Here is a 26,560-nt window from a genome sequence, read left to right as displayed (position 1 = left end):
TCATTTTGTGCAAAATACGTAGTTCAAGCGTGAGCTAATAATGTACAGCACGCACTGTAAAATACATGATATTGCGTATAAAAAGTGACCGTATCGCTATATCACGTGGGGAAAATCCAATAGTTTTTATATAAGTGCAAAAATAAATAGTTTCTCCATTTTCATGTAAAATTTGATGAAAATCCAAGCTATGGTTGAGGAGATATGGGCCAAAACACACATTTTAAAATTGGATTTTTTGTACCTTAGAGACAATGCTGGCCATAAGTGTTGGGACGGTTTGATAGGGTAATGTAAATAAGCCCCCAACTCCCCCGATCAATGTTGAATCCTACTTTTTGGTCACACGCACCGAGTGGCACCCAACATTGATTGGTGGGGAAGGGGAGGTTGAGGTGTTAGGAAAAGGTTTAGGCTTGTCACCAAAGAAACCTCCATTTTATCACGTTAACAATAACGGAAATAAGGCCATAATATAGTGTACGTTTTCCGTAAGTGTCCCAACACATTTTGGCCATGGTTGTAGTTTGAACATGAAATAGGTTGCCATTAAATGTCCTGTGCATTGTCTAGATGTAATCCCTCTTATTACATTCAAACTCACGTCAGCACCTAATACATTACTTACCACTCACTGTTTCATTGCCGATATTCGATGCAATTATCTTGGAAAATAACATGTTTCATTGACTCTATCATTCTTTGATACATAAATGCCAATATAAGGATCAATAATGACAAGTCAACATTTATTTAACAATATGTACTGCATGTGACATAGGGATAGTATCATTTCCTGATTCAAAGGTAGCTACATAAAATCTATTTTTGATTGTACTGTGCCTTGAGAACCTTAATAAGTGGTATAATGTGTGCGATTTACAAATCTGCAATATTATTATTATATTGGACAGTCAGGAGTTCACACCCAATTATTTCTAAACTAACTGCTGCATGTACTTAAATACACAGGTGTGACTCTGCATATTAATGTCCACTTCAAAGGATGGAGCATTCTCATCTTCCCAAATCCATAAAATACTAGAATACTGAATTGGATCTTCAGATGCTAGCATTCAAATTCAGAATTTCCTTTTTTTCCCTTTTCAATTTCATCCACACACTCGCACACAGCCACAAGTTTATGGAGGAAACGCATGGGAAGGTACAAGAGAACTATGTCATACGGCTATTCCAGTCAAACTCCATACACCATATGGAATACATGACAATAATCTCCCACACAGGGAGTGCAGATTTCATTCAGGTAACTCCATTTGAAATGCTCACTCCCTGTGTGGAAGATTTAGGTAATGTATTCCATAGGGAGTGTAAAGATGTAAGGATTTCAACTGGAATATCCCAATCAGAAAAGCAAAGCCCTTACGTGTTCTACTTTGTGGATCTTGGCAAAGGAAAAATGATGTCAGCAGGTGATGATAACAAACACATACTTGTACACGGACACTGTAGTATGTAATAAAGTAACTGTCAATAGCATCAAACATGGTGACAGCTTTAGTTCACCCATAGATGGAGGGGCTCCTCTCAAATGTACATTCACGATCTCATGAATAACTCCTCCCACAATATATCGCAAGTGAGGACAAACACTCTTAACCAAATATTCAATCATTTCTTAATTGTGATGCAGTATATCAAAAGGGGACTTTGCAGGTTACGTCAATTTTAAGTTCAGTATTGCTGCTTTGAAAGCATTTTGCAAGCTTTAAATGACACCTCATTTGCTAAAATTGATCAAGGCATTCATAATTTATAAGTGAAAAAGCATCCCAAATTCTTAATATTTTTTAAATTTTATTTCTGTCTATTTAGTCTATATCTTGAAAAGCACTTTGCCACAAAGTCCTCCATTTTGATGTGCTGCATCACAATTTTACATTTCTTGCAAAGTAATATCAAAAATTTTTATTTTTGTTGCATTCTATTGATTCACCGGTGCTTGAGGTTACTGCTTGTGGTTGCCAACCCCAATTTTTTGTATGGTAAATATTGTATAGCTTCAGAAATTGAAGGGGCAAACGGCACTTTCAGCTCAAAAATGTATGATATCCACAATCATAAAATGTTCCTAATACACGTAGAAGAGACAAGTACCGTACTTTAATATTTTTCAAATTCATAAGGAGCATTTGGGATGGAATGGGAAGTGATTGATGCAGAGTAGAGCTATGATGGTAAATTGGTCATTGTTATAGGTTTTAACAATGGCTGATTTTGGACTATAATATGCTGTTTGTCTCACTTCACCAAAATGAAATGAGGAGCTGTTATATTATCAAATGAAATGGCTCTGAGAAGACCTGTATTATGGTTGCTGATAATTATTCCAATATATTGTTAAAGTGACAGAAACAAAAGAGTTGGAGCATGAATGCATCACTTACATTTTGGCAATGTTAAACAAGAAGGTATCTTCCTTATGACAAATAGTTTATGTAAGCTCACATGCACATTGCACATGGGATGTACTCAATATCACATGGAAATACATGGTTATCACCTGGGATAAATATGGTTGCCTCATGGCCTACACATGTTTATCACAAAGCCTACACATGTTTATCACATGGGAAATATTACCTTGTAAACTGTACACGGTTATCACATAAGAAATACACCGATCATCTTATCAGGTATACATCACACAAAACACATAGTTATGAGACTTGTACTTACATTATTAAGTGCATTGATGTCAGCGCCGGCCTGCACCAACACCATTGCATTATCTATCCTCGCCATATTTGCAGCACAGTAGAGAGGCGTCTCACCATCCTAAGGATAGAACACAAAAACAACCACAGCCCATTAAGAACTCTGTACACACAACACAGCACTGCAAATTCCAGCAAGGAAAGTTTTGGTTGAGTTACTCCATGATGGTGATGGAGCTACTCCTCGCACACAGTTGAGATTTTTACCCTCTCATAGCTCGCACTTGTAAAGACAAAACCATCTGTGAATGGAGAAGGATCATTAGGCACCAATGTCAAAAGGTGCCATGACTGACGAGGAACAAAACTAAGCTGGAAAGAGCAATATCGTTCTCTCATCCGGTATTCTTAAGATGGCTAGACCATTTCTCACTCCGTACTACCAATGTTATTGCATTATGTTACACTACTTTATTAGATTTTGCAGAGGCCAGGTGAAAATATTGTTGTGTTGATCGTAATCTGATATTTACAAATTAGGGCATCGATAACTTCTGTTAATATTGTTCTGTGAATGGAGTCAGGTGGGAATATTGTTACGTTGATTGTAATCTCAACATGAAGATGTTGGTCCTTTCTTATTTCTAATGTCATTGTACTCTATGTCTGTGTCGTGTCTACTGTGTGTTTATTTAATCTGCCTCAATATTACTGCACTTTGCAGTATGTTTTGGTTTCATTTTCTTAAGATTAATTTTGATAGATATCTGCAGGAAAACAGGTGGAAATATCATTATTATACTCTAATAGACCAATACTACATTTATGAAGTACCTTTCCCATATCATTACAAAGCACCAATGAGAGGAAAACAAAGAGACACAACAATGAAAGAGAAACCACAACACCAGAACATGATCAAGCCTACATTCTTACATCATGTAATATGTAATAGACATTTTCCTTTCTTTTTTCAATCCCACATTTTTAAATCCAAGCCCTTTCAAGCTCACTACCATTCCACACTACAGGCACATCACGTTCCAATTTTCGATACTCTTACAGTTACAAGCATTTATATGAATGCTCAATCTTCCATATTGTAATTAATTTCATAAACACAACTTCTGGGTTGGATCTTATCGTTAAAAACCCTCGCAGCCATCCCGAGTTTTAATTTTTTTGTTTGCTAGCTCACTGGCTGGATTAGTACGTGACTACTTGATAAGTAGATAGACCACGTACCACAAACACACTTTATGCATCAAATTGATATCCTACTGGGTATTCCGACCTGCATGCTAAAAAGCTGTATCTGTCATTAACTTGACTCATTCTATACATCATTTTACCACAGTATATAATCAAATAATACCTTCCCCTCTTCATGTTATTCTTTAAATGTAGAATATATTAGATAGACATTTTGCAAGTACTTTTTTATCCATATGATTTGATTTTAACTATCAAAACAAAATTATCATAACAGAGAGCATTTTTCAATTACTTTGCGATTGAACTCCACAATGAAGGTGGCGGTAGAAGCATGAGTGCGAAAAGCAAACAAAATATATATACCCTTCAGGTATTAATAGGCTGATTGCAAAACCTTGTTTCCTGCTTGCCGAGCCGAAAGAAACCATGTACTAGTCCTTAATTGGTTAGTGTATTGAATTGAGCGCAAAGGTGATCGAATCACTGAGCAAACCCCCTAAATAGACATGTGTTTGTGTGTGCCGAGACACTTGCCCCAATGCGGGTCATCCAGGTGAACGCAAAAAGCATCAGGGATTTCACAAACGAAACTGTGTGACCCTGAAGCAGAAAAATGGAAACACTGAAGAAAAACAGAATAGCCTGCGGGGTAGAGATTGATGATTTGAAATGTTTACAAATGTGGAAAGCCTGCTCTACTTTGAGTGGGCAGATTAGTAATTTTCCCACCTCTAAATATAATTATTAGCACAATGTCATCTTAAATATTATGATAATGTATGCATATTTTCACATTTTGACACCTATAATTCCAATTTATTAGAATTTGCGCTCTTGGTGAATATTTGAATAGGAGATGTACTCCAATTCCAAATATAAATGATGAGTCCCATTTCATTTTAATCCAAATCCAAATACTAATATCAATATTTTTATTTTTTATGTAATATTGAAATTGTTTAATACTAATATCTTTTATACTAATATTAACTGTAACCTTAAAACCAGCCCTTAAGGCAATGCTTATCCTTAACAACCGTTTTGAAGTTTCTTAATATTGTCCAAAAAAAAGAGTAAAATTGTGATGAAACAAATGCTATCTTGAGAGAAAATGAGTCAAGGAATTCATAATTACACTCATAGTTCTGAAGGAACAGTTCCTAGCTAAAAAGTGACAACAATTGAAAGAGTTTTCCATTATATTGAGCTGAAAGTGAAATATATGAATTTCTTAGAGCTGACCTCTACAATTAGACATGTGTTACTTTTCACACTAATAATCAAGGTCTTAGGTACGATTTGAAGGTTTGGGTGTGTAAATTCAAAAACCTGGGTGTGTAAATTAATAATTTGTGTACAAAGTATAGGCCATGTGGGCAAAAACTGAGTGTGTATTTACAAATTTAAGTGTGTAAAACACTTACTACAAGGCTGGCTGCATAAGCCCTTGCTGCTAATGCTATATGTTGGCAACTTTAAATGTTAATGATTTACATCACCTTAATCTAAAGCCTAATCCTAAAGATGGTGGGCCTTATTCTACATTTTCTACTCTTTGTCTAGCTCCCTCTCTCCTTCCTCCCTCTCTGCCTTTCTTTCAACTGCCTATGTTTTTTCTCAATTTCCTATTACTCCATTTCAAATACTCAATTTCTATCCCTTCTCTCAATCTCACCCCACTCTGTCTTTCTTAATCTCGTGTATCACCCCTCTCTCTCTTAATCACCTGTCTCTCTCATCAAATTGCCTGTCTTTCTCTCTCCAAGTCAATCTCCCATCTCTCCATCACTGAGTCTATTTCTGTCTATTCCATTCTTCTCATCCGCCACTCTCATTCCTTCTCAGTCTCCTCTTTCAATATTTTCTTTGTATCTATCAAATAATGTTGTCTCCACATTTCACCTTATTTCTTTAACCCCTTTTCTGTATACTTTATTTCTTTGTATTTGTTACAAAAAAGGCCTGAGAACTTCCTCCCAATCAATCCCACTGCAGAATCCTTCTTGTGATGTAACATGGCATTTCTAATACACCTATACCTTTGGTTATTTTCACAATGTATTGCTCTATTAAGCCAAGCTAAAGTACATCAGTCAGAAAGAAAATAAACCAATCTATCAAAGAAAATAGCTTGCATGTGGTAAAATTCACATACATATGGAGCAGTGCTTGAGGTGGTATTGCGGTGGTATAATAACACTCACTTAGCAATACTGCTACCTTTAGTGCTCCAGCAGTCAAATACAATGCGCACAGTACACACATTAGTTTTGTAAAATGCTTCTTCACATTTCAAAATTATTCAAAGTTGTATAAATTATTTATTCACATTCCAAACTAATTCAATGAAAATTTCTTCACTACTTTTAAATGTGCTATATTTTACTTACATGTATTTATGCATTTTGTAAATAGTTTTAGCTGCTATCTTCAGTAGATACCTATTTAGCAATTTACAGTGCTATCTTCAGTAGATAGCTAGAATGTAAACTACTATCTTCAGCCAATAGCTAGTAAGATATACAAAGTGCTATCTTCAGTAGATAGCATTTTAGAATTGAAAATACTACAAGTACATTCAGTAGATTACCTTATAGATTATCTATCTAAGATAGCTCTTGAAAAGCTATTTTCAGTAAATATTTGTCACTAAAAATAATAACTTTAGTAGATAGATAGCCACTGAAAATTCTCAGAAGATAATTATATTATCTTCAGTAGAAAGCTACTGAAAGATATGTTACTTTCTCCAGTAGATTTAAGATAATCATACCTATAAAAAGATGAAAAATCTCTGCTGACAAGAAAATTCACTAAATTACCACAGATAAATACAGATCAACTCCACACAGCCTGTGGTTGGTTAGTAGTGTGTAAAAGGCAGCTTGATTTACCGTGTGTCTTCATCGGAGAAAAGGAATCTCAGAAAATTGTGAAAAATTTCAGTGCTTTTACAAGGCAAAAAGCAACTTTTCTAGGCATTGTTCACATGGTGCCTTCAGGAAAGAAAGTTTGCTATTATTAAGACCTAACTTAAGTTACGAGACGGTTTGTATGTTTGAAGGTGCAAAATTAACCATCTTTGCTCTGCTTTGCTGCTGTGTTCAGAAATTTCAATCATGACGATCGACAGATGACGTCAAACACTATGCAGATGATGGTTATCAATACCAAATTGTAAATGTATCGTCATTTTATGATTCAACATTACCATGAACCAAAATTAAAAGATGTACAAAACACCAGAAAGAGCCAAAACAATATTACATATTTTAATACGATATTGGAAAGTAATAAGTTTCTAGAATGCAGTAATTGGAATTGAGTTTTACCATGAATATAAATATAAACAAATGCAAAATAAACCCTACTCCTTCATTATCCCCAGTTAGCATGCACCAAGTAAAAGCCCTCTAAACCTAGTTATATTGAATACAAGTATAAATCACGGCTCTGAGAACGTCACTAAAGCCTTACTCCATAGCTTTCCTGGTAATCCTTTTGGACTTTTAAAAAAGGGTTAACAAATTATGTGTGACATAGCACCTCTATGAGGAAGGAATTTTGTTGTTCTGTAGGTCCATCTTGAATTGTTATACGGTCAGAAGATACTGTGAAAGTGGCACAGGGTGTTTTTGTTTTACACAATCAGTAAATGCGGTTAATGTGCAATGCGCTTATTTTTTTTTAAATTGTGTTTTTTGCCAAATTTTTTTTTCATGACTTTTCCCTGACAACAAACATTGAAAAAAGTAAACAAATACTTTGAAACATGAAAAAAAACCACCTGAATCCGCTAAAAATGCAAAACACTGAAATTTCTGCTAAGTTTTGCATCACACAACTTGGGTACTGTACTGTAAGTCTACTATCTATTCCCTTCTAATGTACTGTAAAGCATGGAAATGTTTGTGTGCATACAAATTTCAAATATTGTGAGTACACTTGAAATATTTTTTCATATCGAAGAAACATGCATTCTCTCCAAAACATAATGCCACAAAATATCATGCTTTAAAGTATATTGACCTACAGCAGAATATAAAATATAGTTGCCCTGTTTCAGCACTTCAAAAATTGTATGCATGGGTGAGACAATGTAAAAACAGATTTGGAGGGTTGTTCTAGGAATGATATTGATAGAATTACATTCTTTTTTCCAGTAAGAGGAACAAATAAAATGCTATTATGCAACACAAGCACATCAGTGTACATTTGAATACAGCAAGAGTGCCAAGCTTGGTAATTTATAAAATTCACAGGTAAAATCTTGCTAAATATCCAAGGGCTATATCAACGAGTATGTTACAATACCAATGCATATTTGTCTTACTTAAATGGTTTCGATATCTTAAAAATAGACTGGTATGATAACATATGTAGAATTGTGTGAAGGGGGAAACCCCAAACACCTGCACTGTGCATCTGTAGAGGCGTAGGAAAAGATGTTGCCGCCAATTGGTTTATAAGCTGGTCATCATTCAAGCATTAATACTTTTTTCAAGGTCAGCCACCATTTATTTGCTTCACTCCCATATTGATATGTACTTTCCATGAATCACAAATAAATATATTTTTTTGAAGACAAGAACTTTGAAATTATGTCAGTGATCTAGCAATAGCCTATATTCTATCACCATTTACCTTGGCCTTTATATGTTAAGTTTGTTTTTGCTATCATCTTTATTCCAGGTTGTCCTTTTGACTATTATGTGCATCGCCTCCATTCTACTTTATTAGGCAAAAAGAGCAACACAAAAAAGAAGAGTATTTTCTCAGCTTTCTTAGGCCAAAAACCCCAAAGTGCTAAGCATTTTTGTTTGTTTTGGTTTTTAGTTTAAAAAATGAGGATATGCAGACACAGGATTTCCTTTTTTATTGCATTTTTGCCCCCACTTTTTTTCCAGCCGATTTAAAAAACAATTTTCCTGATTTAAAAACAAAACAAAAACATACACACACACACACACACACAAAAAAATTAGTAATGCACTAAATGTGAATTTGAAAACATGCACGCAGAAAGCGACAAACCTCTTTTTGAATCATGAAATAAAATGATTATGCATTTTCTAATCTGGCACTGACTTTCAGTGTTAGTAAGTGCTAAAAACTTTCCTCCATCATAAAAGGACTATTCCTCTAGAGAACCTAGTAATGGCTTCAACTGTCGCACTTTTATGCAGTTTCCTATTCAGATGCTTCTAACATCATAAAGTTCACTCATCTTCTATGCTATAAAGTTCTACCAAGTTACACATACTTTTTACATTGTATTTTATGAGACTTTGTCAACAGACATAGTTTGTATGGTTACAGTATGAATGGACACTATGTGGTACATAGAGCATTGGGGCGGTGCTTGGCCCAGATTTTAGTCCATTGAATACATATATATGAAAATGTTTAACACAAATAACATTAATGCCGGTCTGCATTTTGCAATTGCATACATAAAATGAAATAGCATAAAGTAGGTAATGGGGTTACGCATCCTGCACAAGAAATATAAACACATTGGGGAACGACTGCTCGCTACAAGAGGTAACTCAATATTATTTTATAGGAAAGAGTGAACAGCTAACCAACCCAAAGCGTTACAATTAAACTAGACAACATATAAATGAAATCCCAACTGAAAAAAAATCAAGGAAATGCCCCAGCATGGGATTTGAACCCATTAGACCCTCCCTCGGGTCCGTGGAGAACAACTGGTAATGTAGATTACATAGCATTAAAAATCAACCCAATACACGGACCCTCCCAGTCTGTAGGCAATTTGACTTCCAGCTCCCACAAACTGCTGGAAGTTCACTTTTACGGATTTGGAGTCACGCAATCTTTCTATATACCACGTCCGTGTTCTCACTGCCTCACCGCTTTGTGTAAGCAGTGGTGTAAGCGACTACAATTACCAACCAATCAATGCAGCTTGGCGGCGGGGCGATATTGGAAGAAGCTTCCCTTGATAAATAATGAGCAAACATTTGCAAACCGCGCGCGCACATATACGCATATAGGACTAAATCAAGTCGAGTGGTTTATTTACATAACGCGTAATGTTGATCGAGTTTGACAGTGATACAGTGTCTTTACCATTTATTAGTGATTTGAAACTTTTAAGAATTGAGTAATTTTTTCCGAGTAATTGAAATGCAAGATATTTTATTTTAGGCTGGGTTTTAGGTATGTTTTTTTACTGCTGAGAATTTTGTGCTGAATGTAATATGGGATCAGTTCCCAAGGATTTGAAGGAAGTGGGATTGAATTACATTTGACAAACAATATCAAAAACATTGAAAGAAAGTATATTCAAAATATCATGAATATTGATTTGTTTGTTTTTGTTTGTTTTAATTCTTTTTTGACGGTGAAGTTATAGTGAGTCTTCGATGAAGGAAAATTATACCCCACCCCACCCCAAAAGGGTACCCAACTATAAATCTAAAAATCATTCTTGAATAAAATTTCAAGCAAATTATGCCCATAAATCAGAATATTCTTTTACTTCATTTATAACAAAGTGAATCTTGCTATACTTTTGGCTTTTCATGGGGACGTAGAAGAAGGAAATTTGCACCCAAAAAAAGAGTCAAGATTCTTCATTTTGTGGAGTTTCCTAAAATTCTATCTATGAATAAAAATTGTAAAAAAAAAAAATCAATTATGTTTTTATTCTATAGTAACTACAGAAGTATCGTGATAAAATAAAGCAGGGGTGGCAGAAGAAGGGATGGCAAAAGAATTATTAAAAATAGACATGATAGAAAAAAAAATCCAAAACATTTGTGCCCGCTGAGAGAAAAAAGTTAACATTGCACGTATAGTAGGCCTATGCCTAAAAAACATACAGTCGGGTCGATCGAAGTAGGTCTTATAATAGGCCTGCAATTACTTTAGGCATTGCTTGAAGGCGGGTCCTCGTCCTAAAAGCATGTGAAAATTACTGCCGCCCGCCAAAATTCAGGGCCCGTCAGCAAGTCGTCACACATTTTGTGACCAAGTCAGTATTATTAAGACGGACTCTGTGCTGACTTTAACACCAATACATGCATGCTTTAATATTGTGAGTCTCAACTCTCAAGTCTTGTAAAGCAATGATTTAAATAGTGTAAAAATGATGCACCAAATGGCTTCAATTGGGCCTTCATTTTGAACAATTTACAAGAACTTCTGAGGGGGGGAACATCCCCTCAAACACTCCCCTCGCGTAGTGGATAAACAAGTAGCCATTTTCGCTTCTGCTTTCAATATTTGCCAGACTTCAAACTAAAATTTTACACAAAATAGTGCCAAAATGGTCCACCAAATCGCTTCAATTAGGTCTTCATTTTGCCAAAGTTTCTTACATCCCCCCTCAGACACCCCCCTGTAGTGCACAAACAAGTAGCCATTTTTTGCTTTCGACACTTTCCAATTTATGTTAAACACAATTTATATAAGCTAATATGTAGGGAAAACTTGTCCATTAAATTAGCACGAAAGGCTTCATGGACCGCCCATTTCACAATTTTTTTCGGCTTTTCAAACTAAAATTGTACACTCTAGGCCTTTAGTGTCAAAATGGTCCACCAAATCGCTTCAATTAGGTCTTCATTATGCAAAAGTTTCTTACTTCTAAGGGGAACATCCGCCCTCAGACACCCCTCTGCATTGTGGCCAAACATATAACCATTTCCGCTTCTGTTTGGAACATTTCCCAATTTTTGTTTAACACAATTCATAGGCCTACAATAATAGGGAAAACTTGTCCACAAAATTCGCGCCAAAGGTTTCATGGACCGCTCATTTCACAATTGTTTGGGCTTTTTTCGAACTAAAATTTTACACTCTATAGTGTCAAAATGGTCCATCAAATCGCTTCAATTAGGTCTTCATTTTGCACAAGTTTCTTACTCCTCAGGAGGAACATCCCCCTCAGACACCCCCCTGCGTTGTGGTCAAACAAATTACCATTTTTCGCTTCTGCTTTCGACATTTACCAATCTTTGTTAAACATGTTTAACACAATAAATTTATAGGAAAAACTTGTCCAAGAAATAAAAAAATAAAAACCTGCGCGAAATGCCAAGAAGGTATGCCTCGATCCCCAAGGTGTCAAATGAAAACAAAGTCCCTCCCCGGCTGATGCAACATGGTTCAGCTATATAGTGACAACCGCTCTAGTAGGCCTATTTGGTATGTCGGCACACAGACGGCTAGCGGCTCGTTGGCAATCATTGACTCTTATACACCCCCTAATGAAAAAGGTCTGGCGCCGCCCCTGTATCTATGAATAAAAATTGTAAGAAATTAATAAATTTGGAGCTGGGGCAAACATTTTTTACTCAGTCGTCTCGAAGGGTGGGGCAAGCAATGTTACTTTTTCCAGCCGAGAAGGGGGGGGGGGAAGCAAGCGATTTTTTTGTCACATATTCATGGGGCGCTTCAGTGCCGCCGAGAGCCATTACGGGCCTGGGGCAATGTGAACACACGGGACCCTTTGATCAGTGATGTGCAGGACTTCATAAACAGTGATAAGTGTGTGTGGGGGGGGAGGGGGCAACAGTGGCGTGAGTGGTGAGGGACGGAGGTTGGTGTAAAATCCTTAAACATAATGTTGCAGCGAGCAAAAGTAGCATGTTTAGCTGCCAATAAATCAAATATGAACATTGAAGGAGACAAATGGCAAAGCGCGCACAAATTTGCAATTCTAAAGTGGCATTTTGCTCCCAAATAAAGTTTCTCTTAACAACTTACACAGAAGTGCAAAAAAATTGCCAATTTTAAGCCAATTTAAGCTAAAATGATCCAAGTATGAATCGTTAAGTTGGTCAAAATTTGCAATTTGAATTAGCGAGTTTTGCTCCCAGATTGGACTTATTGAAACCATAGGTATTGAAACAAACTCCGTGCGAAGCGGGAAAAATTGCCAATTTTAAAGGTAAATGATCAAATAGGCCTAATAAACTGATGGGCACAATGCGGGCAAAGCGCGCTAAAATGTGCAATTAGTGTTCCCACGATTAAGCTGCACTCTCCTGATTTCTCAAAGATTTCATTATATCGAGGATGATCAAACAGAAAATCAAGTGAAATATGTATTAGAGGGTGTGCTTCAAAGGCTATCTTGGTTTTTTTTTAAATGCACGTCTCTTTTCTTTTTTTTTTTTTTTTTTTTTTTCACGGGCCCGCAATTTGTTTGATTTTTATGAGCCGTACGCGTAAGAAGAGCAAAGAAAACAGACCTAATATAATGGACCCGTGCAAAGAAAAGACACCGTAGTGGGCCCGTAAAAAGCAAAGAAAAGATACCATAGGCCCGTAAAGGAAAGAAAAGAGACCTCAGTGAATATGTAAGCAAAGAAAAGATACCTTAGTGCTCTGCGTGCTAGCCATGCCCTTCAATGGAAAAAGTTAAAAATCAAATTTTTGTATGTAGGTGGGATGAAAAGCCGACGATCAATTGAAAATTTTGACCTTTTCAGATTGAAGATATGGATTTTTTTCCCAAAACACCAAAAAAAAATAGGTCTTTTTGGGAAAAAAATCCATGTCTTCAATATGAAAGGTCAAAATTTTCAATTGACCGTCGGCTTTTCCTCCCTGCTACATACACTTATACAGAATATGTCATTAGATTTATATAATTTACTCCGAGGACTGTTATATATCAAAAATTTGAAAAATATCAAATTTTTATAATTTGTCATAAAATTTGTATTATATTGTGATTTTCAAAAAATGAAAATTATTTGATATCAGAAAGACATGCTTCGTATTCAGAATGCAATTCGATAGGTCTGAGGTGCTCTCATGTCCCACAAAAAATACTGTTGAAACGCAATAAACGCTCATTTTAGATCCCTTAAGTATAAATCATCAGATTTATAAAGTTTACTTCAAGTACTGTTAAATATCAAAAATATCAATTTTTAATGATTTGCCATAAAATGTGTATTAAATTGCTAATTTCAAAAATCAAAATTATTTGATATCAGAATGACATTTTTCAGTATTCAGAATGCAATTCGATATGTCCCAAAATAAATACTGTCCAAACGTTCATACCCCAGCCCTTAAGGAACCCATAAAAAAAAAAAAAGAGACCTCAGAGGGCACGTAAAAAGCAAAGAAGAAACCTTGGGCCTAATGGACAAGAAAAGAGACCTTTGGTGGCCAGATATAGTAAAGCAAAGAAAATATGCCTTAATTACAAGGTATCTTTTCTTTACCATTTACGGGCCCCTGAGGTCCCTATCTTTTCTTTTACTGCCACATAGTAAAGTATGTTTTCTTCACTTTTTACGGACCGAGTAACGCACCTTGTGTCTGCGGCACTGGGCGTCTTTTGAAACAAAATGCTATAAGACTTAGGAAAACAGCACGGAACTCCCCGCTTGCTGCACTCGCAATATAGGTAGGTCCTATCTAGACCTTTTAAAATTTGCAAATTGGGATCCCACAAATTTGACATATGCAAACTGGAGGGGGGGGGCAAGTGATTTGTGGCAGGCCGGGGGGCAAGAGATTGTTGCACGCTATTTGGAAATCCCCACAGCCCAGCTCATAATTATTGCACAGCCCCTGAAGTGAGGGAGATTGTCCAAAAAAAGGCCATAATACGGCTGCATAAATCGTTTTAGTACTTTGAGTATCCTGATATATTGGCTAAAATAAGAAATAAGAAATGCTGATCGACACATAGATAGGCCTAAAAACTTTATCTTTTACCATACTTAGTGTATAAATTTATGCATAATGTTCATTAAACTTAGAGTAATTTTCTCGCATTTTTTAACATTAGCTTACGGCCTTTTCATGACAGATAAAACACGTTAATAGCCCTGAGAAACTGTAGAACTATGAGAAGAGAAAACGTGCAAACAAGACCTTCATGTTAACACTTTCTTTGCATAGTCTTTTTTTTAAATACATCCTTAAACATCATATTTTCAACTTGCTAAATAAAATCATCATGAATAGGATTTATTTATGCAGTGAACAGTGAACTTAATATTGTTGCCTTGCGCATACTATGTCCCCAGACCGCGTGCGCGTGCCAGATGAGCTCAATACCGTTCAGTTGTCTCCAGCGCAGCGCATCACATCATTTGAATTGAAACCGGGGCGGGGCTATCATATAATTGACACCAGAATCACGGGCTTAGTTGAACGCGATTTTTGGAAGTGAAATCTCTAACACTTCGGAACAGTCTCGGCGTGGGGAGCGGTCACTGAAATTTAGCGTCAATATAGGAGGTGTGATTAGTGTAGTGGCATCAATTTGTGTAGAAAGAGGAATTGGTTTTGGGCGCTGTGAATTGGTTTTGGGCGCTGTGTATTTAGAATCGGGGGTGAAGGACTATGGCATATTTTGATAGGCTATTATGTAGGCCTATCGTTCCATTATCCAGGCCGGACCGAACCGAGACTGTGGGACAGTCTAGAACCCATAAGCTTCCATTACTAGTTGGATGCCTTATCCATTAGGCTACCAGATTCCAATGATAAACGGTAGTTAGAACTGGGTACTAATGTGAGCATTTGGGGTACATGAGTTCAATAACTGATGCTTTATCGTTACCCCCACATTCACCTGTGCAACAAATAAAGTAGATAAATGGGGTTACGCATCCTGCACAATAATAAGTAAATGGGACAGGTGTCCACAGGTAACAAATTTGCGGTAGATATCATAATAACCATGGTATGAGTAAAATATGGATGTGTCTTTTCCAAAATATTCAAATTTTAGCCCCAAGTGTAATCTTTCTTTTGAGCTGTAAATAGTTTTAAAATCTTTCTTTTGAGCTGCAAAGATTAAAATTTGCAAAACAAACCCCAATTCATCCGAAACAGTAACATCTATTCTACCTGTGTGGAAGATAATAATAACTAGAATTTTGTGGTTCTTGGGTTGCATGGTTCTCTGTGATTACGATTAATTATATTCAGAATATTGATGAGCTGCTTCTATTTTAAGATGTTCCCATCCTCATCAAGTTTATATCCACCAACTTTGAGTCATTTCAAAATTTTACTCCCGCATGACATTTGAGCTCAACTTGATTTTAAACATGTCCCCTTCCTTCTCAGATTTATGTCCACCATGTTTCAGCCCAATCGAAGCAATTTTAAAAATGAACCCTTGTGACCTAATTTAACTCAGATGACTGTTAACTTCAAATATCTCCATTCTCCTGATGTGATGTCCCCCTACCCAAAGATTATTATCACCAGGTTTGGTTGGCATAAGTATGTATGAAGTGGAGATACATGTATGACCAGTATTTTGAGAGTTAACATTTTTGACACATACGTACACCCCCACACCCCAACAACAGATTGCTAAGTGGTACTCCCAGCTATACTGGCTGTCCCCAATAATAACGAGAACTTGAAAAGCGTCCAGTATCAAGTCCACAGATGCCCATGAAACATAAAGATGTAGTGTAAGCCTGTGGGTAAGCCTGCTCATGGTTCATTATTTGTGAATATGGTGTGTCAAATTGAGTTAAGCAGCAATAGAGAGTTTCCAGTAACTTTCACCTACGATTTACATAACTGTAAATTCACAATAATTGAAATGTTACTTTACTGATACCAAAACCTCAATTTCCTAATTTTCAGCATCAGTCTCATTGAACTGCTCAGAATCACATACTTTATTTCCTCGAATAGTCGTCCCCATGGGGCATTGCATTTTCCATAAGGAGGGGATTTATTAAAGGTCATTTTTAGAACGATAATTCTCGTTAAAATTATTAGTACTCATGCTGAAATGACAAACTATGAACTTAGGAACAACGACTTCCAATTCACTTCCGGGTTTGCGACCAGATATTCTCCAATTACCGACGTCATTAGAGACCATGTGTACACCTTGGTAAGCTTACTACACAAGATACTGTGGAAATATCAGCTTTTTCTTACATATTAGTTGAAAAAAAGTGGTGGGGTTGTTTAATTGAAAGGGGTGACTATTTGAGGAAATACGGTATATTGGAAAATCATAATGCCCCGAAATGTCACCATTCTGTTGCTAATGGGTCTGTAACTACATAACTGTTACAAATAAAAAACACACCTAGTTTCCATTTATCCATAGGCATAACCATTTTTGTACTTGAGGTTGATGGGAAGGGGTCGGATGCGATATCGCCATTTTTACGTCACCATTGGGTTAACACGTAATCATGAAATCTTCACAAACAATTCTAAATGTGTTGTCACAGCAAAATTATGTTATTCTAAAACCGTTGTGGTTTGATGAAATTCCACTGTAAGTGCTTTGTTTTTCAATTTGAACGGGCTTTCAACCTTGAAGTTTTGCCAGGATCTTACGTCACATAACGCATATCCTATACCGCCTGTTTCCTGTAAAATAATTAGGCTTTAACCTAAAAGTATAATAAAGGCGTTATAATTTTAAAAAAACAGAGTCCCGGATTAGCATATCTGAGGTGTTTTGTATGTTGATGAGCATTTCATATTCACAACAACAAGGAGGTGTTTGGCTTAGATATTGATGCACTAAATACACATATACACATACAAAGCAAACAACATTGAGGTCTCTCCCATATGAATTGAATTATTCGCACAATAAGGCTGCCTTGGAACAAATGTACACACGTCATTGGACCAGCTTGGTTGTTCAGTCATTTTAAGTTTAGGTATTGTTTTTAGCCACTGTCGTGCATCTATCGTCTCATGCAACATCATTATTTTAAGTAAAACAATGAGGTGAAGCCGAGTTTTTTAACACCAAAAATAAAGATGTCGCCCGTGTTATATGAGACGATAGATACACGACAGCGGCTAAAAACAATACCTTTTTGATGAAAAAAAGATATTCCTGTCAGGGGATATTTCAGCATATAGGGTGTAAATTGTCATCTATTTCAGAGTATATGCTTTAAAATTAAAAAGAAACCCACAAACTTGAAAACCATTGGTTAACACAACGAATGCCTGGAAAAGATGCTTTATTTCCTGGGAACATGTTCAAAATTTCCTTCAAAGACTGCAAATTTCACACTATTTCTTATGTATTTCTTTATTTAAAAGACAACAATTTTCCTCCAAATAGCAAAATTTCCATGCATTTATTTTATTTTTCTATGTCAGTGGCGGTGCCAGGAATGTTTTTTTTTGGGGTTGGGGGGCAAAATCCAAAATCAACAAATTTGGCAAAAAGTGGAAATTTTGGGTTTTTACTTTGGGGGCAACAGTTCTGACTGGCAAGAGCCCCCGTGGCACCAACACTGTTCTATGTGTTGCAAGTTTAAATACATATAAGTAGCATGAAAATTAAAAAATTGGTACAAGACTGCATTGATTCAGTACACATACAAACCCTAAAAGGAAAACAATCCTACAATGTTCATAAAACAGTTGTCATCTTTCTGCTCTTTACCTCCAAGTCTAATTTACTTCCATTACCTCCAAATCTACAATATAATGTTACTATCTCAAGCCAATCTTCCATGTATAAGGTATGAGGTAATCCATCAACCAGCAGCCTTTATAACCCTCATGTTATCTTTCATATAATATCTTAACATCTTTCTTCTCAAGTACTAAGAACATGAAATCCAATGCCATTTCGCTGTATGTCCTATCCCAATACGATGGTTACTTGTCTTAACCAGGTTGATAACAGCATCAGTCACAGCATCAAATCTACACTATGCATAATGGCCTAATATAACTTGCAGTAATCCTGCTGGCCCATTTTTAACATAATGCTTAAGGGCTCGGATATTAGCGACATTTTCACATATTTTTTGTGGGACCTGAGAGCACATCAGACACATCAATTTGCATTATGAAAACGAGTAATATCCTGATGATATCAATTTTTCCCCAAAAGACCTTTTTTGGCGGGGAGGAGAAATCTGTATCTTCAATACGAAAGGTCAAAATTTTCAATCGATCATCGGCTTTTCATTCCCGCTATTCGTTATGACCATAAAATGAGATGCAGACCCCACATGCTTTTAAAATATTGCACCATCGCGCCATGAAATTGAAATGTACATTTTAATTCCATCGTGCGATGCTGCAATGTTTTAAAAGCATCACAGCATTGCATCACGCTGCGATGTGGAGTCTGAATGGGACTTTAAGCAGCATTTTTCTTCTATTTTCTGTATAGAAACTTAAGCATGATTTTGCATGTAGTAGGTAATTCCCAGGCATCACAGACATTGAGGGTTAGTTGTAAAAATAATGATGCTTGACCTAGTATTGTTCCTAGTCAGAGGGATCAGACTACCTTTGGGCTGATTTCAATCATCATAGCTGTAGCTAAGAACTGAGTCGCTCCTGTGAAGAAAAAATTATGTTTTCTTAAAGACAAATCTTTAATACATCTTTTTTATTAAAAATGTATATCTTCAATACGAAAGGTCAAATTTTTCAAATGATGGATGGATTTTCCTCCCAGCTACATACAATTTAAGTAAATATCATTAGATTTATAAAATTTACTTTGAGGACTGTTAAATATAAAAAATATTAATTTTTAATCATTTGCCATAAAATGTGTATTATATCACAAATTTAAAAAAATTGATATCGAAGGACATTCCTCGTATTCTGACTGAAATGTGGTGTCTATTGCTCTCAGGTCGCACAAAAGTACTGTGCAAATGTTGCTATCTGATTCCTTAAGCCATCTTCATTTAATAGTTTGTCTCAAAGCCCTTCCCAAGTTAAAAAATTAATGCGGAATGCGTTTTTTTAGGGCTTTTTTAAAACTTTTTCATCTTTCAATGAGGTTTCACCATGTTCACCTTGCTCAAGATGAAGATTTTTAATAAGATTTACGATTTAGGCTATAGACAGGAGATTTTTGTGTCTTTATTAAAATACTTGAAATCACATTGTCATTTGCTCAGTTTTAATATTTTATTGTTCCCAAAATGGCCAAATTTCAATTGTGATGAATTTAATGGGTACTCATTACTAAAGCTGAATTTATACTCGATCGCCGAGCGATTGCAATGAAACGCTTTTGGAAAGTGATGGGCAATTGCCGAATTTTGCGATGCATCGCTCGTCGCTTTTGCATTTATACTTATCACGGCGATAGCGATTGCAGACGACAATTAAAATATTCTTAATGCCAAAATACATTTGTAAAACATAAGTTGCTATCAATAATTATTGCTTTGAATTAATTCATCACCAAAAATTAATAATCGAGAAAGATAAATTAATTAGCAAAATAATAGATCCAGTTGGTTGTATATGATTGGTTGATGCATTCACGTGTCAAGCAATATCGTTGAGATTTTTTCAACTTGCAAAAGCGACATCGTTTTTGCCTCAGCGATTTGATCAGCTCGACGAGCATGCGTGAGAATCACTTTCCTGCAAAAGCGATCGAGTATAAATTCAGCTTAATTCAGCTTAATTAATGTACCCAAGATCTGAATCACATTGAATGACATATATTTCTGTGGCACAGGTATAATGGCTATGTTGTTTGAGAAAGAAAAAATCTTTCATCTTGGTAATATCATGACCCAGTCTGCTTCACCCCACACATAATGGACCATCATAACCATATATTTGCTCAATCATGTTGTAGTCTTCCATATTTTTCAACAAAAAGAGTCTAGCCTTATTATGTACCCTTCAAAAAGACACTCAAGTAAGTGGCCTTGTAGTCTCCATCCTGCTAGCAGCAATATGTCCTGATATTGATCCGGATGTTTTGAAATGATGTCTGTAGAACACCTCCTAATTGTCCCTCCTGGCTGTATCCTAATAACTTGATTAGAAACAAGTGCCATATTATCGATTTGAACTATATCTTAACCCAAATACAAGAGGCTGTTTACACTGTGCCGGTACTAGCCAGTAAATTCAGCCAAGCTAAATAATTCCTGCAATGCAAGTATTATTCAGCTTCATTTTCCAGAGCCATATTATGTAGTAATTTCTCCATCAACATTGGTCTTGTTTTTATGATAAGTATTTGTATGTATAGCTAAATAGTGAGAGAAAATACTTGCTCTTATTTCAATTTAGTCACAACTGATTAATTTCTTCATCTTATTACTAGTACAAGACAAGTACGCTTGGCCAATATGTTTTGCCACATTTTATATAATTACTGCTGCGTATCTTCAGCTGGGCAGAGGACATTTAAGGACACAATTTTCCTTGTGTTAAGCTGCAAGCACCGAAATAATAATTACAACTTGTGGTTTGACATTTAGTACAATATCTCATAGAAACGCATCTTTTGTGGGGATTGCACAACACAGATATAAAATTAAAACCTGTTATGTCCAGGAAAGGAACACATCTCTGGACCTACAGGCATTAAGCTTTTCAATATCTAATTTTGTACTTGCTTAAGGCTGCAAATGTCCTTTCCTTCAACAAATATCAGGATAAAAATATAGCATATTGGAAAAAAATATGGGACAAACATAAGGCATATGAGATCAATAAGAGGAAATATAAAACCTTTCATAAAAGCATGTGTTATATTTCCTAACTTAATTCCCTAACTAAGGGACATAGTGAGATGTCAAAACATACAAACCATACAGTTAAATTTTGCTTGATGTATTATGAAGTTGCCAGCCTGTTCCAAATATTGCTTTTGTAAAGACACATGTATAATCAAAGTAAAACAGTTGACAAATCTTTCACAGAAAAAACAACAAACAAGCAAACTAACCCTAAAATAACTGTCACACTCCTTAATGTCACATGCATACATGTAATTTCCCTTCAGCACTCATCATTGGGACTGTTTATACATCAAGTAGTATTTTCACTGTAGTTAGGGGAAAAAGTTCACTTTGGTGACCACTCTCTCTGGCTAGTAAGGTTTGACGATTGATTCGACTTCTATGGACCATTTAGAAAAAAATAGCCACCATGTCCCTCGCGAAAATCCCGGCATTTTTCGCTAGAGGCCAAAATCCAAAATGGCCGCCACCACCATTTTGAAAATTTAAGTTTTGAACCAGAGCACCTATAATCATGCACAAAGACACTTTTTCGGATATGTCGAGTACAAGGATTCCGATTCTGACATTAGTTTGACATTACGGCATCATTTTCACCCAGAAATCCAAGATGGTGGCGGCACCATCTTGAAAAATTTAGTTTTGAACAAGAGGACCTTAAATCGTGTACAAAGACACTTTTTGGATAAGTCGACCACAAGGATTTCAAATTTGACATTACTTTGACATTACTTAACTCATATTTACCCAGAAATCCAAGATGGTGGCCGTCGGCGCCATCTTGAAAAAAATAAGTTTTGAACCCGATTACCTAAAATCGTGTACAAAGACACTTTTTCCGATAAGTCGACCCCAAGAAATCCGAATCTGACATTAATTTGACGTTACAAAATAATTTTTGCCCAGAAATCCAAGATGGCCCCCATTTGGTAGAGCGTAAATGTGAATTTTGAATGAGAGCAGAAGCATAAGTGTGTCATTTCCGCCTTATCTGGGGTTCATGTCTCTTATATGGGGTTTCAACTGCCTTATCTTGGGTTTACATCCCTTATCTATGGATAAGATGCCTTATCTGTGGTTTAGACGGCCTTATCATGGGTTTACGTTCCTTACCTGTGGCTAAGATGCCTTAACCTTAGCATATCGCAGTCTAAACCCAGATAAGGCATATAAACCCCAGATAATGCGCCGTAACCCCAGATAAGCGACGTAGACCCCAGATAAAGCAGTCTAAACCCCAAATAAGGCGTCTTAACCCTAAATAAGGATGGGTGAAAATGATGCCGTAATGTCAAACTAATGTCAGAATCGGAATCCTTGTACTCGACATATCCGAAAAAGTGTCTTTGTGCATGATTATAGGTGCTCTGGTTCAAAACTTAAATTTTCAAAATGGTGGTGGCGGCCATTTTGGATTTTAGCCTCTAGCGAAAAATGCCGGGATTTTCGCGAGGGACATAGAAGTCGAATCAATCGTCAAACCTTACTAGCCAGAGAGTGGTCACCAAAGTGAACTTTTTCCCCTAACTACTGGGATCTAGACTACAGTTTGATCAGCTCGTAATCGACGGGAGATTGTTAAGCTTTTTCCACTATGCCAAAAAGTAGACCTATATTAAAGAGTGATATTATAGTTTACCTATTTGGTCTATATTGTGTGTGTTAAAGAAAATAGACAACATATAGGACTTGAATGAATAAAATATGTAGATATTAATCTGTTATATTATAAAGCCCGCCGATTCTGAGCTGGTCAAACCACAGTGCTCAGTTTTATCCCAAATGAATGACGAAAGAAAGAGGAAAACTGAAACCTGCCTCACATGTCTCCAAGACAGAACTTGTACCCAAAATACATCATTCGTAAATTCCAAGAGATCTTCCACCCCAAGTGGTGGTTTAAGGGATTTCATAATTCTTTTAATATGTGTAGGTGAGATTCCTTGTAAAAACATAGAGGTATCTTCACCCAAGTACAATCACTACTTGGCATTTATAAGCAATCTGAAATTAGTGCAACAGCGGACAGTTTGTGTTACAAAATACTTGAATGCAGCTCATCATATAATCTATCTGACCTGATGTAATCAATTCTGTACCAATGAGGGCAATCACGACTAATTGTGATCAATAACGTGTCCTTGTTACTTGTCTTCAACCATACCATAATGAGATTTAAGAAATAAATGGGATGTCAAGGACCCGTATTTGTCCTGCATCACCTGTTAGATATGACATGTAAGCATATCATTACTCTACAACTTCAACAACAAAGGTTCAGCAAGGTACTCTCTACCAGATGAGGAAGCTAAGCATTGGTGACTAATCACCCTTTGTTTTAGCTTGGAGATGATCATGTTTTTTTTCTGATGTGGCTATAATATTTTGTTATTGATGGCAGTGGAAATGTTGTTTTGTGTTGTAGCAGAGTCTAAGTTTATGTTTAACTAATACCCCGAACAGGGGTGCACCTATTTCAAGGTGGGAACCACAATCTACTACTACTATTAAAAGGGTATTTTGTGATCCACATCCTTATCCTACCACTTTTATCAAATAAAGTTGAGATTTTTATACCACTGCAAACCTCTGGCTACATACATAATGTTTATGTACAAAAAATTTCTTGCAAATTAATTTGTTTAGCAAAAATATTGCCAAATTTGAATTACGTTCTGGTGTACCAGAACGAAATTACAACAGTGGCCTATGGAGCAGTGTAATACACATAATCATGTGTAACTCCCAAACGCAAAATCTTAGTCAATTGAAATTTTGGGAATAAGCTATTTTCGTGGATAGCTACTGAAAATGTCATAAAAAGAGGATGCTAGGATCACGAAATACTTCTTTAAATATACCATCTGATTATTGATTTCTAATAACAACAACAAAACAACGACAGAACAATTTAAGTTGGAATAGTTAATTCACAAATGAGCAAAATAGAAAACAATACAACACAGTCACCCCAAAGTATTTCTTAAAATAAATCGTTCATGTAAAGTGAATATTTGTACTGATGACATTACTGAATTCATGTATAAATAACCTGTGGCTGTTGCACCTAGACATAATCAAGCTATCTAAATGCAAATCCGGACCTGTTCAGAGCATAATTGCAATTATCTACTGCTCAAATTAATTTGACACAATTTGCTTTAATACATTGAATGCCAAATGCACCTTTTTTCAAGTGTAAATACAATCTATACAGGTTGCGCAAAACCTACGTGGCAAAGGGTACATATGGCTTGACGGGAATCTAAGCACACTCAGGCACGATATTCATATTTGGCAAATCACCCTTCAGATATTACCCGTCTACCATAAAGGGTTGCGTGACAATCAAAGTACCTCATTTGCTTCAAGGTACATGGTGTGAACAATCACAGCTTTTATGGCTAAAAATTATACTGAGACAGTAACTTTGCACGCTTGTAATTTGCAGTGCTTCGGCTAACAGCGTCACAAGCAGATTTAAATTGTGTTTGAACTTAGTACTTGCTTAGTTTGAAATGTACTAAATTGCAGCATTTCTATCAAGTGTTGAAATATACAATATTTTGGTTAAAGATGATACTATATCAATCTACTTTTTTTCTTTCAACTTACTGTTGAGAACATAAATGGTGAAAATAGAGGAACTGTAAAACATTCTTTTGGAATGAGAACAAATAGAGGCCTCAATCCAACAAAGACTCACCTCCATTAGCTCAAATGGGTAATGTTATTTATAAGTATGATTATATTTATACCCAACATTACCCTGGGGAGCCAATGGAGATAAGCCTTTGTTGCACTGAGGACCGAGCCCTCAAAATGCTCATCTTTTATGTCTAGGTTGATCACCATAGCAATTATATTATTTTTTTCAATAATGTTCAATATTTTGGGAGAGATGTTTCAAACTTCATAGTTAAACATCAAAGTATTGTTGCACATAATTATATACAGATGCAATTGTCCAAAATAATTTTTGATAAACATCTCCAAACATACACATAAAATATCATACACATATCATGCAAACTGAAACACACATATACCCATACCACTACACCCAATACACATATGCACACACACCCTCAACCCCCCCCAAACACACCCCCACTCCCCATCCCCACCTGTATGCATACACCAAATAGATATAAAGAAATTAAAGAAAAAAAGTTTTTTGCCTACATTATCAGTGCACTCGATATCAGCTCCCGCTTCAATCAGTAAACAGCATGTTTCTGGAGCACCTTTTCTTGCCGCACCATGTAAAGGCGTTCGCCGTTTCTGTAGGAGAAAAAATTAACAAAAGACAAACATTTCTATTAAAAATTGCTACATACCTCGAGTCATCATTATGTACAAAGGTGTTTCATATATATCCCTTCAGCTATTAATCCTTCACTGAGAAATTAAACATAACGATCCAAATATGGAAATTGGTCTGGGCTTGCACAATTATCGCTGCAGGAGCAGTGCACGGCCAACCAACCCAGATGGTTGACAGTGACAAGTGAAAACCAAGAGCCACACAAGTGATTTAGTCCAGCTAGTCAGCCTGCAATATATGCAGCTGATGATGCTGCACTGCCAGCTCCTTCCTTACCTCTTCTCTCTTTCTTTCTCTCAGTCTCAAATGAGATGCTGATGACAGATGGATTTATACACCAAAATCACCATCAAAACAACCACAGGTAAATAACATCACAAATATTGCATTGTACGCTCTATTTTTCATTTCTTTAATAACAAAACTAAAAACATAAACTGGGACATAACCTTCATTAATCCTTTCTAACTCAATTTTGAATGCATTTGAAGGGTCCAATTTTTTTTAAATTGATTTATCGGAGTTCTAAAAATTAGCATTGCAAATTAACGATTTTGGAATTTACGTAATTAATTCTTTAAGATGAACAAAAAGACAAGTATTGCTTCAGTGGTTCTTTGAATACGGTGTATCTTTTCTGAGAAGATTTTTTGACTTAACAGTGAGGTGAAACTTTAACCCATATGCAAACCATTAAAAAAAACAAGGAAAAAAACCCTCAGCAGCAATAATACAAGATCAACTTTAGTACCAATAAAGACAAGCTCACGTTTCTAGTTCTTTTCAAATATTAGCCTGACGAGCACTGACAAATTGACAATAAATTTGACGAGGTATTTTACTGGCGACTTCTAGAAAAA

At 36.0% G+C, this 26,560-nt stretch overlaps 1 protein-coding gene across 1 annotated transcript in view; it reads right to left on the bottom strand.

Annotated features, from left to right (window-relative positions):
• The window catches only part of LOC140155028 (death-associated protein kinase 1-like), a 102,660-nt gene that overhangs the window by 42,502 nt on the left and 33,598 nt on the right, over positions 1 to 26,560 (bottom strand). Inside the window, exons 6-7 of the mRNA XM_072177701.1 lie at positions 25,559 to 25,657; positions 2,701 to 2,799 (exon numbers count right to left, since the gene is read on the bottom strand). Of these exons, the coding sequence (XP_072033802.1) occupies positions 2,701 to 2,799; positions 25,559 to 25,657 (198 nt within the window). The remainder of the gene's footprint in view (positions 1 to 2,700; positions 2,800 to 25,558; positions 25,658 to 26,560) is intronic.

This window comes from Amphiura filiformis, chromosome 6 (assembly GCF_039555335.1).
Source record: "Amphiura filiformis chromosome 6, Afil_fr2py, whole genome shotgun sequence".
NCBI lineage: Eukaryota > Metazoa > Echinodermata > Ophiuroidea > Amphilepidida > Amphiuridae > Amphiura > Amphiura filiformis.
Note: the sequence above shows the minus strand (reverse complement) of the source record. Positions and strands in the feature narration are given on the sequence as shown.